Here is a 14,045-nt window from a genome sequence, read left to right as displayed (position 1 = left end):
GCTGCCTGTCTCTGTAGCCTATGAAACCTTAAGCAAGTGCAAAAACCTTGGGAGGGGGGGATTTACCCCCTGCAACTCGTGAAGTGAAGGAAAGTCTAATATTCTCCCCACCGCCAACCCCAGCTGTAAAACTGCTATAGTCCTTTCAGTTCAGTAGTTTTGAAGAGAGTTAGAAATACTGAAGGTTGGGGCTTGTCTGTTATTGCTTTTGCCCTCAGCTCTGCACAGTCACTGTTTCTAACTTGACTCCATAGTCAATAAAAGTCGCTGACCACTGCTGAATCTTTCTGCCGCAAACATGCCTAAAGAAAAGTGAAGTGAAGGACAAACAGATCTGTCTTTTAAAATGTTTCATATTCTGTGAAATGTAACAGTAATGAAAGGCCGATTTAAGCAGCTGACTCTACAGAGCATCTCTGCTTCTGAACATTCCTGTTGAGTGGACACCCTGTCAAAGAGAGAAAAATATTTCTTTTGGACCAAACATTGTGAACATTTTAAAATTGAAGGTTGTGAACCAAAACTGGGATTTGAGTAGAGCCATACTTTAGAAATGGTAGGGAGAGGGATTATTCAAACAAAATGTGTTAGCACTTTTAATGTTGCTGATCTGCTTTATTTTCCCCTCAGCTGAAATCATAAACAAAATCAGAAGTAGTTTTAAAAAGATGGGTCTGAACACCACCAAAAAGTATTGTTCTCAGCTGTCTAACTTTTCATATAGAGTCACAGATGTTTAAGAAGAAAAAAAGCAACCCTCTCCTGGCCAAAAACCAAATTGAGTATCCTGGTATAAACATGATTTCACAGGGAGAACATTAGTTAGACTTGACAAAGCACCATTCTTTCCCATCGTTACCAAAGTGACATTTTTGAAGTGTAGTAATTTCATTATTTAACTAAACCAAATAAAACATTGACCTTTTAACAATTTTAATGAGCAAAATTCCACCGTGGTGTAAGTCAGAGTAGCTCCCATTGAAAAGTATGTGAGTTGCACCCACTTGTCCCAGAGCTGAATTGGGATAAGTGGGCCCAGTGGAAGTGCATGTTAGAAGAACAGTGTTTGTAGTCCCACGTACCAGAGCTATATTCAGGGGTAATGCCACTTTTGCAGTTCAGCTTAGGGATCAACTAACATCATTCTTCTGTCATCAGTAAGGTGCTGAGGGGAAAATCAAAGTTTAGTGGAAAAGATCAAACCAACAGAAACATTAGATTTAGTTGAGTGTGTTTATTAACATAAACAATATAGAAAATGACTTAATTTTGTTTAAAACTGTAAGGCACTCAAATGTTTTGCTTTTGCCATAGTTTGTGAAGTCCTTGAAAACTTAGGTCTGCTTGCACACATTTTAGCTGACTCATAGCTATAACCTCTATGTGGACCTTTAGGACTGTTCTTTTATTATAGCGTACATGTACCAACAAGTTAGCACCCAGGCATACTAAGTAATTTTAAGTGTGATTCTTTTAAACAAGTATATCTTTTAACTGTCTAGGCTGGTGCAGGTTATAAACATGATTCCAGAACTAAAAATTCTCTCTGTGCCTCACTTATGCAGCTCAAATTCCTGTTTCTTCTTTGAGTAGATGCAGCCGTGTATTACACGTAGGTGTGTGCATGGCTCGGGCACTGGAGATGGTGAATTTTGCCAAGGAGTACCCGTAGAGGGGCAGCATTTGCACCTTGTGGCCACAGCCCCTCCCCTGGTTATATGAGGCGGTGGCGCTGTCCTGACCCTCCTCAGTTCCTTCTTTCCACCTGTAGCAGGAGTCAGAACTCTGTGTGGTCTTAACTTCATAACTTCTCACTATTTTAGTGTCTTCTAGTTGTATATAGTTAGTAGTACCATTAGTGTTAGGTTAGTGTTAGTTGCACTTTAGTTAAGTATTTCCCTGTGAAGCCCTCACTGGGATTTATACATTGTATGTCCTGTGCGGACCCCTAGCAACGATCCCCACACACGGTGCTTGCTGTGCTTGGCGAGGGCCCACGTCAAGGAGTGGTTTGTGATCTGTAGATTGTTCATGAAACTGACTCAGGTGGCTAGGGACCTTCACCTAAAGCAGCACCTGCTCAAATAGGCTATGTAGCCGGCTTCGGCACAAGGCCAATGTTGGATCAGAGGTCACCCTCAGGTTCTGAGGGTGGTGCCGCTTTGCACTCTGGAGCAGGTGCCTCTCCAAAGAGATGGAGGAGCTGTTCCCTGTTGAGTGCGCCGAGGAAAAGGTTGCATAAGACCAATTGAGACCACTCCAGGTCTTGTGGGGTCTCTTCCAACTCCCCCAAGAAGAGCGTGGACCGGCACGAGGCTAGTGCCAGTTCTCAGGATGTGCCTAGTATCCAGTAAGGAGGTAGAGACCCTGCACCATCTACTCTGGTTCTGGCTCTGGGGGTCCATTGGGTCTGGTACTGACAAGGGTGATGCTGACACCAACTCTTTCCACATTAGCAGTGTACCAGGCAGCTACAGACTTCCTCTCCCTTGGCCCAGGACTTTGCCAAGTCTGCATTGTTTATAACCCAGTTGGCTGGGCAGGCTTCTAAACTCTTGGGTCTGCTGGCACTGCAGCCCAATGTTCCCTTCCACAGCCTGTGGAAGGAGGACTGGTACCAGACTCGGTATAAGGAACCTCCTTGGCACCAGAAAACTCCTTGGCATCGGTGCATGTTACCATGGCGGCTCTCACCACTCTCCACTTGGGCATCATCATCTGCTTCGGTACTGCCACTGACTTGGGGGTTGACGCCACTCCTGGCACTGGTGTATTTGGTGCCAGCAATAGTGCTTCCATCATCAGTCCTGGTCCCTGCCTCATTCCGGGTGATGGACGAGTCAAACCAGTTACTTGCTCCCTCAAGACCGGATCCACCTTTGTGCCCGGAAACCTGAGGTGCCTCGGCGTTGAGGTCGGGATCTTTCTCCTCCCATTCTTCATCACCTGACCCACTTCGGAGACCATTTATGGAGTACTATGGGCACTGGGATTGGCACTCATCTCACAGTTGGGAAGGGGTGACTACTGGCCACCAATGCCCTATCCTTACCCGTGGTCTCTATGGAATCCATGGGACACTCCTGGATTGTGGAGGTCGTGCTTCTCGGCTTGCTCTAATACAAGGTCGCCAGCCAGATCGGTGGTGGGAACTGTGGACCCACCGCAGATTCAGGCACCAGTGAGCCTTCCCTGTATGGAGCTGCCCCTTCCAGCTCCACCAGTCCTGGAATGAGAGCCCATTAACCACCTTCTCTTCGTCCCCAGGTGATTCAGTCTGGCTCTTCTTCTTCTCCAATACCAGAAGATTTCAAGGCCTATCAAGACCTTTTGCGGCAGACCTTTTGCAGCATTTGTCTGCTTCCCTGGGCATTCAGGCAGAATTCCTGCAGGAGGAAACCCATAAATTAGTGGATATCCTGCAGCCATCTGCTCCTGGGAGAGTAGCTCTCCCTATCAACGATGTGCTCCTAGAGCTGCAAAGATCCTCTGGAGTACGCCATCTTTGGTTGAGAGCTTTTACTCCCATCCAGACCCAAATTCCCTAGTTGCAACTGCAGTGAACGATAGGGCCTGGCAGGGCAGGTTTAGGACCACTCCTAAGCACAAAGGATTCCAAAAGGATGGATTTAATGGTCGGGAAGATTTACACCTCCTCCTTCTCTGCAAATGCAGATTGGGAACCAGCAAGCATTCTTGTATGACTTTTTAAATTGGACAGCTATGTCTTAGTTTGTGGACCAGCTGCCCTGAAACCTCCAGAGAGGAACTTCGGGCATTTATCAATGAAGGCTGCTTAGTGGCCAAGATGTCACTGCAGTCCATGCTGGATATCACAGACATTTCGGCCCGAGTGATGGCTTCTGCAGTGACCATGAGAAGGGTGTCCTGGCTGCAGAATTCAGGCATTGCTTTCAGTGTGCAGCAGGCCATAGAGGATTTACCCTTTGATGGCTGGGTGTTTTCAGACAAGATGGATGAGACCCTGGATTCCTTCAAGAATTCTAGGTCCACCCTATGTTCCTTGGGGGTGTATACACTGGCAGTGCAGAGGCGCCACTTCGTTGGCCAGCAGCAGCAGCAACAATACCATCCATAACGCATCTTTGGTTAGCCTGTTCTTCCCTTGAGACAGTGGGATTACCCCAGACAAGGACATAGAACCTAGAGGAGGAGGCAGTCAGGTATGGCCGGTCAACCTGCCCACAAGCACGTTTTTGACTCCTTGGTCCAGAGTGGTGGTCCGATCATCACTTCCTTGACCCATCTCTGTTCAGTGACAGGCTCGCTGGCTTTTATGATGCTTGTGGCTTGATTAGAACTGACACCTGGGTCCTAAACACTGTCAGATTGGGCTATGCTGCCCAGTTCCTTTCTACTCTTCCCCCCGCAACCTCCCTCCCTGTCCCTCTTCAGGGATCCCCTCATAGGATCCCCTCCTTGAGCAGGTCTACTCATTACTGGCCATAGGAGCAGTGTCCTTTGCCAGGCCCTTACCAACCAGGACTGTTTTTACCTTCAGAACACCGGGGTCAGGCTTCGATTCCTGGTACTTCCTGGTTCCCAAATCCAAGGGAAGGATAAGACCTATTTTCCACCTCCGCATCATCAACAAATATATCATATCCATGATGTTACATATGGTCACCCTATCAGCTAACCTCCTCACATTGTCTGAACGACTGGGGTGCTGCTCTGGACTTTCAGGACGCTTACTTCTATGCAGTGATTCACCTAAGCTACAGAAGATTTCTCCAGTTCGTTGTGGCAGACTGTCATTTTCAGGAGGCAGACCTTCCCTTCTGTCTGTCTTGTGCCTCCTGGGTTTTTACCAAATGCATGGTCATGGTGACTGCGTACCTCAGGAAGAATGGAATCCATGTTTTCCCAGATCTGGACGACTGGCTACTCAAGGGTAGGCCCAGGGAAGAAGTCCTTTCTTGTTTATGCATTACACTGTGTTTATTCAACCATCTGGGTCTCATCCTAAATTCCAGAAAGTACCCATTCAGAAAATTGAGCTCATTGGGGCCCTAATAGACTCTACGAGTTAGAGAGCGTTTCTGCCAGCCGACCATTTCCAGACATCTTGCTGTCTTTGTCTCGGTCTGCTGTCTTTGTCTCAACCTTCCATGACAGTTTGCATATGCCTGAGGCTCTTAGGCCACATATCTACATGCATGCAGGTGGTTCAGTTCACGAGTTTACACTTTTGCCCTCTTCATATGTGGCTCAGGACTGTTCACTGTCCAACTCTTCACCCCCTAGACAAGTTGGTCTGCCTTCCTCCATTGATCCTGGACTCCTTGCAGTGGTGCCTGGTTCAGGGCAATGTATATCAAGGTGTTCCCTTTGCCCAGCCCTTACCAACCAGGATTTGTCACCAATGCCTCCCTGATAGGTTGAGGAGCACATATGGGGTCACTGAAAGTTCAGGGCCTGTGGTCAGAGCAGGAAGCTCCACTGTATATCAGTGTCCTGGAGTTTTGAGGCATCCATAATGCCTGTTTCACTTTCATAGACCACATCAAGGGGTTGGTAGTTCACATATTTACCAACAATACCACCATAATCTATTATGTGAACAGGAAAGGGCGAGCATGCTCAGGGATCTCTGCCAAGAAGCGATCAGGTTGTGGCAGTTCTTCATTGACGAGAGTATTTTCCACTGAATGCATCCGATGAAGTGAGCTGTAGCTCACGAAAGCTTATGCTCGGATAAATTTGTTAGTCTCTAAGGTGCACAATACTCCTTTTCTTTTTGCGGATACAGACTAACACGGCTGCTACTCTGAAACCTGTCATTGACTGGAGTATCACTCCAATAGCCATTCACTTGCCAGGATCCAGAATCGTCTCGTGGACCACCTAGCAGGAATTTTTCGCTGAGCCACAAATGGTCTCTGAAGCCCAGCATTCTGCAAGTCATCTTTGCAGCGTGGTGCATCCCAATGATCAACCTGTTCACTATAAGGGACAACAGGAAATGCCATCTCTTCTGCTCTCAAGAGGGCTTCAGTCCAGGCTCCCTGACTGATGCCTTCCATCTCAGCTGGCAGTCGGTTTTCCTGTACGCTTTTCCTCTGATCCTGATCATTCCCCAGATCATCCTCAAGCTGAAAACTCATCCTCGTTGCCCCAGCATGGCTGAAGGAGGGTTGGCTTTCTGACCTTTTTGTGCTGTCAGTTCAACCTCCCATATCACTTTCTCTCCATCCCAACCAGCTCACAGAGAATCACAGACGTACTTTGCACCTCGCACTCAGCTCACTGCATCTCACAGTGTGGTTGCTCCATGGTTGAATGATGCAGAGTGATGTTCGGCAGCTGTTTGATGGGTCCCACTCACTAGTAGAAAACCCTTTACCGAGATGGCCTATTCAGCAAGTGGAAGCATTTTTTAGTGTGGTCATTGGGCCACGGAGGTCAACCCACTCTAGCTAGTATCTGAAACATCTTGGAGTATTTGCTGCATCTTCAATCATCGGGCCTTATGCTTAGCTGGTTGAGGGTGCATCTAGTGGCAGTCTCATGTGTCGACCCATTCATGGAAGACTGGTGTTTTCCAATGCCATGATGGTGAGATCCTTGAAAGGAACCCTTTGTCTCCAGCCTCCAGTGTGGGAACCAGAGATTGGGACCTTAACACAGTCTTAGTGGCTCACATGGGACCTCCATCCTGCCCTTTTCCTCTGTTTTTTAAAAAAAAACTGCATTCCTTGTGGTGATAATATCTTCAAGATGACTGTGAGAGCTGCAGGCTCTGATGGCAGAGCCTCCTTACACACAATTCTCCAAAGACAAAGTGATGATGCAGCCCCACCTGAAATGTATATCTAAAGTGGTCTCTCGGTTTCATTTAAACAAGGCAGTATATTTATCTGTATATTTTCCTAAGCCTCATTCCTCTCTAGAGGAGAAGTGTCTTTACGTGTTGGACATCAGACGATGTCTGGCCTTTTATCTGGACAGGACTAAGCCTTTTTAGGCTTTGCCTTGTCTGTTTGTCTTGTATGCAGAGTGTATGAAGGGACAGGCAGTCTCTTCACAGATGATCTCTAAGTACGTCACTTCCTGCATCAAGACTGCATACAAAACAGCTTCGGCTACACCTCCTCTACAGGTTTGAGCTCATTCTACGAGAATGCAAGCTACATCAATAGTGTTCTTAAATGATATCTCACTATTGAATATTTGCAGGGCAGCCATGTGGTCATAGATACATATGTTCACAAACCATTATGCAGTTACTGTGGCATGCAAAGCGGATGCAAACTTTGGGAAGGCCGTCCTGTAGTCCTTATTTAAATAGACTTTGAGCCCCACCTCCTGTGAGTATTGCTTACGAATCACCTAAGTGGAATACACGGCTGCATCTACTGGAAGAAGAAGAAATGGTTACTTACTGTAATTGGTTCTTCAAGATGTGATGCAGACATATTCCAAGACCTGACCTTTGTCGCTTCTGCATTGGTGTCTAGTCTCTGGTTGTCCGGTGCGAAGGGATTGAGGGGGGGGGCAGGGTGGTGCAGCCTCAGGAGAAGGGGTTATGGCCACGAAGTGCAAGCTCTGTCCCTCTACAAGTACTGCTATGCAGAATTCTCCAGCTAGGTATATGTGTGTCCAGCGCATCATAAGAGGAATACACATCTGTATCACATCTCAAAGAACCACAGTTAAAGTAAATAACTGTTTCATTTGCAGAGCTCAAGGAAACATTCCACCTTCTCTCATCTCCCCCTTTTCTCCCAGCTCTCTATGCCTATGTCTGTCATAGTTGTTGAGACCTAATCCATAGAGGGTGCTGAGCTGTACCCCTGTACTCCTTCCTTCTCTTCTTCTGTTGCAACTTCCATTGAACTCCTGTGGAGTTGTAGGGTTCAGTGCTTTTCAGCATTGATCTTTCATATAAGGATGGATTTAGAGAACAATGATATTACCATAGAGATGAGTGTTTACAGTGACTGGTTGGTACTTGCTTAAACACAGGCTTTCAGCATTCAATTTGGGCATGTGGAGCTTTCTCAGGCTTTGGGGACTCAAGAATTGACCAGCAATGCAATTGCCAAGACTGTGGACGCTATAACCTTTGAAATTAGAGTGCAATAAAGATGACAATGGATTTTATAGATATACTTTTCATAAGGATTCATGATGGTTGCAACTCTCTATGCTAATCCACATGTTCCCATGACCTGACTTTTCTAGAATAGCCAAATGATGTCTCTTGTATGCTTATCAATGTCCCTCACGATCAAAGCTGTTTCTCGTGTAGAAATAAAATAAGCAAAGTTTTTATTTTGCCCAGTGCAAAAAATCATCTAACATCTGCTGTGGAGCCCATGATGTACATATGGTTTTTCCTGACTGTTAACTTCTCTTGGAGAGTATTCAGCTTGTGTTCTAGAGTCTCTCTCTTTGTTTTTTTTTCCTGTTTGTCTGGTGGCTGTTACTACCATCCAATGGTGAGCTCTCCCTTAATGTCTACAGGCTCTACTCTTGTATTTGTCATTTGCTAATTGACTGCTCCCTTTACTTAAGGAAAAAAGGGTTCACGGTGTCATCAGCTAAAATGTTTGGAGTCAGCAAGTGTAGGGTGCAGTTGGTTGGGTTTTATGTGTTTTCCATTAAACTTGATCCAGTAATAGTCATTGATAGTAACTCTCCTTTTACTCAGTGAGATTTGAGCAAGATACATATCATATGTTAAAAACAAAGTTCCCTGAAAAATTGCACAGAGTGTTTTCTGGTTGGAACCTTCCCTCTAATTCATTCTTCCCAAATCCTTTTGTGGGCCATTGATAAACATCAAGAGTATCTGAGGACATGGGGAAAGATTTTCAAAAGCATTTAAGGTATTTAGGAACAGAAGTCCCCTTGACTTTCAGTGTAGCCTGTGCACCTAAATCCCAAAGGCACTTTAGAAAATCCCACCCATGATTCATTGCTGGAAATATCAGAAATGTTCATGTAGTGTTTGTTTCTAGTTCAATGCAGAGTTATATTCTGAAATTTCAATTATTACTTCTGCAGACATACATAAGGCAAGTTTTAGCTATAGTGCATTACAGTACTATATTTCTCTTCCTCCCTGAAGTCTCCTGCCCCTTTCTTTCTGCAAAATGACTCCTGCTAAATAAAATTGTTCAGCGAGACATTACAACTTCTGCTGTGTATGTAAAAACTGCCACTTCATGTTTCTGCGAAATAAAAGCCATGGGGATGGCATTGACTGTTATATGGTGACCAAATGCCCTGTAAATTAGGGGACTGAATGGAAAGCAAATGATCAAGTTAACATAGAGAACTTTTCTGCAATTTACTCCTTTGTTTGTCCTGATTTTTTTCCCCTCCTTGTGTCATGTCAGACTGTTGTTAGTTTTCATATGTAGGAATAATGGTTTTTCTAAATTTAACTTTCATGTACTTCAAGCTTTGTGGTATTGATTTTTCTCATTTTACCTTCTCTGAATTTCCTGACAGAAGTCCTGGAGGGGATTTGGGAGCTAAAAAGAAGAAAAAGAAACAGAAGAGAAAAAAGGAGAAACCAAACTCCGGTGGCACCAAATCAGATTCTGCATCTGACTCCCAGGAGATTAAAATTCAACAGCCTTCAAAAGTGAGAGCCTTGTTTTATTTTAACTTCTGTGGTTTCCTGTGAAAGTGGGTAGTGCTGCCTTAACACTCATTTGAATCGGGCATGGGTAGTTGGGTTATTGTCATGATTAGAAACGAAAGGACAAGGAACTATGTGAGAAGGTAAATACATTCAGTAGTTGGCAGCCTTTAAAAAGCTGCCTTCGGTATGCTGGTGATTACCAGGGAGATGTGTTCTGTGGAGGGAGGAGGGGACAGTTTTTTTCAGTCGGTTAACATTCAGGTTGGTGGTGGCCTTGTAGCAGAGAATTTTAATCTGCACTTGTAATGTTTTAGTAGCATATTTTGTGTTTGATAAATTGCCTCTAATTTAGCCTCATTCTAACTTGTCTGGATTTATACCCAATTTATTGAACAGTACAGTGCCATCTGGTAGTGGATTTCAGAGCAGGGAGGCAAGTCTATGCTGACTGCTGCACTTTGAATTGGATCTGTCTTCAGCAGCTGCTGCTGAAGAGGTTGTGGAATCTCCATAATTGGAGATTTTTAAGAGCAGGTTAGACAAACACCTGTCACGGATGGTCTAGATAATACTTAGCCCTGCCATGAGTGCAGGGGACTGGACTAGATGACCTCTCGAGGTGTCTTCCAGTCTTATGATTCTATGATTTTATTTTTGAGAGGAAATACCAAACAAAAGGTCTGAGGAAACTTCTGTGTCATGGGCATCCACACTTCAATAATGCAAGCCTCAGGTGTGGAAACAAGCAGCCTGTTGCCTTGAAGTCCACACCTAATTGGCGTAAAATGGAGCGAGTTGCACCTGTCCTCTTTAGTACTGAGATACCGTCTGGGGAGGCTCCAGATCTGTGCCCGGGCCCAAATTGGGGGCCCCCTGCAGGAGCCCGTAACTTGGGTAGAAGTGTGGGGGCCACCGGTGCTGTAACTGTGGCCCTGCCCCCTGCTCCTCCTCTTCCCCCGGGGCACTGCCCCTGGCCAGGCCGGAAGCCGTGCTGGACAGTGGTAGGAGCCTTCCAGGGAACCTGGGCCGCTGTAGGGGGAACCCTGGATCCTCCGCCTGCTCTGTGTCGGGCCCAGGGTACCCAAGAGCAGCTCCCAGCCCGTGTTCCCACCCTCCAGGGCACGCTGCTGCCGGTGGGACCCAGAGGAAGGGACTCTGGTCTGGCCTCCTGCCCCCTCCCTTCCCAATGCTAGGCTGCTCCTGTTGCTTTCCTCCTGCTTCCGGTGGCAGGTTGCCCCTGCAGCCACCTGGGCTTTGAGCCCAAGGCAGCAATCATGTGTGGCACTGCTCCTCCTATTGCCTCTGGCCCAAGGCTTGCAGTTTGGGGGGGGCAATGCCCTCCTGCTCTTCCCAAACTGCGCCCATGCCGCTGCCATGCCACGCCTGCCCGAGGCTACTATGCCGATGTTAAAAAGTGGGCAGGCATGGCCCTCCCATTTTTAAAAAGTTCCCAGTTCTGGCACTCCTAGGCCCCCAGGGTATGGGGCACCAAATGTTCTTTGTGCCCAGGGCCCCAGTACATCTTAATCCGCCTCTGATGTGATGGTCCATTTCACCTGAAAGGCTTCTGCTTTAAATCAGAATGTCCCGTCACACAATGGGATCTGTATCCTCCAGACGCTCTGTGTTAAATATGATATTGGCTGTGAGGCACATTTGGGCTATCGACCAGGCTTTGACCACCTTATTCTAAGTAAACAGGGAAAAACATTAGTCTTAAAAATACGTGGCTTCAATCAAGAATTCCAAGTGATACAACTTAGAAACCTTACGCTGAGGAGTGAGCTTCATAGCACGACCATTGATTGTGCCCAAGTAGGGAGGTTGTCTCATCTGATTAATGCTCATGCCATTAGTCCCCCTGTAAGATCTGTCAAGTGTAATAGTATAATCTGTTTATTTCAGGGGAGAAATTGTGTTCTGTTTTGCTGGCATGCTGATACATTATGTATTATCCACTCTCTAGGACAGTGGTTCTCAAACTCTGGGTCGGGACCCCAAAGTGGGTCCCCACCCCATTTTAATGGGGTTGCCAGGTCTGGCTTAGACTTTCTGGGACCCAGCGCTGAAGCCTGGGGCTGAGCTGAAGCCCGGGGCCAAGCTGAAGCCTAAGCCCCACTGTCCAGGCCAAAGCCCACTGACTGGGGCTGAAGCCCTTGGGCTCAGGCTTCAGTTCCCCCTTCTGGGGTCATGTAGTAATTTGTATTGTTATAAGGGGGTCGTGGTGCAATGAAGTTTGAGAACCCCTGACCTAGGGCTTTTTCAGTGTCACCTCCAGCGCTACGTGTGTCCTGCTTTTGCATTAGGTCACGTTTTTAAATGTGTAGCAAGAACATACAGTATGACCAAGAGTGATCACTTTTTAGACTTCTCATGCTCTTTAATTTTGCTTTTCTTTAAAGAATATGGGCTATTTGGCATGGATCTGCAATATAATAGACAGTAAACAGATTTGAAGTTAGTTGCTTATAGTAAGGTCAGCTAAAAGGATGTTAGAATTTTTACTACCTTTCTGAAGTAAAGATGTAGTTCCTTTTTATTATGCTTTGAACTGTGTATTTTAAAATACATAAAGTTTTAAATCCCTTTTTGATGAATTACAATAATACTTCGTTAATCCAAATTAATGTATAGACTTTTTTCCCTCAAGAAAGAGAATCTCTAGCCAATCATTAATACTCCTATTTTGGAGTCTGGCCAGCCGTTAATTTTTCAGCTACTCCAAGCAGGATTTAATGGTTGTGTTAATGTGAAAATGCTTTATTTTTTCTCGTTCAGTTGACTCTTCCAGGAGCATCTTCCTTTAAAACTATTTTAAGTACATTTCAGTGCATACAAAATATTTTTTAAATGTTAACTAAGTAAAAATTGCTCTCTACCTCAAATGGGGAAATGGATACCACAGAAGTAACTAAAAGATTTAACACTTTTTATAATAAAATGATATTGGGGAGAGTAATCTGATTCAAAACCAGGGAGTATGAGTTGTCATTGACACATTAACCCATGGATCAGAATTCGTTTGTTAAACTATAAAATAAAGATTCTGTAAATTCACTAATCTTGGCAGCCTCACTTTTAGGATGTCAGGAAGTAGTTGGCCTTTGACCTCATGTTACATAGATTCTCGTTCCACTTTCTAGGGAAACTAACTTTAATCAGAATAGCCAGATGCTAGGTGTCCATCAAATCTGTAGTACCATGTTTCACAAATTGGTTTATATCAGTAGCAAACACAGTTAAGCCCTGTGTATGATGGCCAGGGAAAGTGGATAATTGCCTTTCTGCCAAGAATTATGTTTGCTCACTATTCACCAGAGAACTGGATGGATCATGCAAAGTGCTGATGAATACCCTCAACTTTTCTTGAAGTTCATATATGCAGTTTTGTATTATCAGTCTCACCAGTGCTGTAAACAGAGGTAATATAACCTCTCTATCCCTACTTACTAGTTCCCTGTTTATAGACCCAAGGATTACATTAGCCCTTTTTGTACAGCACCACATTGGGAGCTCATGTTAAGTTGCATGTCCACTGTGACCTCTAAATCCTTTTCAGAGTCACAATTTTCTGTGATACAGTTCCCCCTTCCCCATTCTGTAGGTATGGCCTGCATTCCTTGTTCCTAGATGTATAACTTTGCATTTGGCTATATTCAAAGGGGTTGACTACACTTGCATGTTAGAGCACATGAAAGCCTCCCTGGGTGCCCTAACTCCCAATGTGTCCACACTAGCAAGGTGCGTAGAGCGCCTGGACTCTGCAGCTGGAGCGCTCCTGGTAATCCACCTCCAAGACAAGCATAAAGCTTGCTGCGCCCTGGCTGAAATGCCTGGACGTCAGTGTGAATGAGGTGTTGCATTACTGCGCTGTGATTGGCCTCCGGAAATGTCCCATAATCCCCTGAAGTCAAGTGGCCACATTGTTTTGAGGGGCGGGGGGAGGTCCTGCTGCTGTCTTAACTTACAAGACAGCATGCTGACATGCTCTCAACCCCCCAAAAACCCACTCTCTCTCCCCCCACATACACACAACATGCTCCCTGTCACACTCCACCCCCCCACTCCCATTTGAAAAGCACTTTGCAGCCACTTGCACACTGGGATAGCTACTACAACGCACTGCTCTTTGTGGCGTTGCAAGAGCTGCTAATGTGGCTACGCCAGTGCAGCGTTTTCCCTGCTGCGGTCTCCGAAGGCTGGTTTAACTCTCAGCGCTCTACATCTGCAAGTGTAGCCATGCCCATAGATTCCAACGCCAGAAGGGACCATTGTGATCATGTAGTCTGACCTCTTGTGTAACACAAGGCCATAGAACTCCCTGAAAATAATTACTATTAATATTAAAAATGTGTTTTGTCCAATTTACAGAGAAAACTGGAGCACTTGGTATGACTGCCCTATCCTCATCATTATTTACCACTCC

At 45.6% G+C, this 14,045-nt stretch overlaps 1 protein-coding gene across 5 annotated transcripts in view; it reads left to right on the top strand.

The window, feature by feature from the left end:
- The window catches only part of NMT2 (N-myristoyltransferase 2), a 57,481-nt gene that overhangs the window by 6,610 nt on the left and 36,826 nt on the right, over positions 1-14,045 (top strand). For all 5 annotated transcript variants that reach the window (XM_027820942.3, XM_027820943.3, XM_007058449.4 and 2 more), the window contains exon 2: positions 9,484-9,619. In XM_027820942.3, coding sequence (XP_027676743.1) covers positions 9,484-9,619 — 136 coding nt within the window. The remainder of the gene's footprint in view (positions 1-9,483; positions 9,620-14,045) is intronic.

Source organism: Chelonia mydas, chromosome 2 (assembly GCF_015237465.2).
Source record: "Chelonia mydas isolate rCheMyd1 chromosome 2, rCheMyd1.pri.v2, whole genome shotgun sequence".
NCBI lineage: Eukaryota > Metazoa > Chordata > Testudines > Cheloniidae > Chelonia > Chelonia mydas.
The sequence above is the reverse complement of the archived record's forward strand: the minus strand, read 5'-3'. Positions and strand labels throughout refer to the sequence as shown.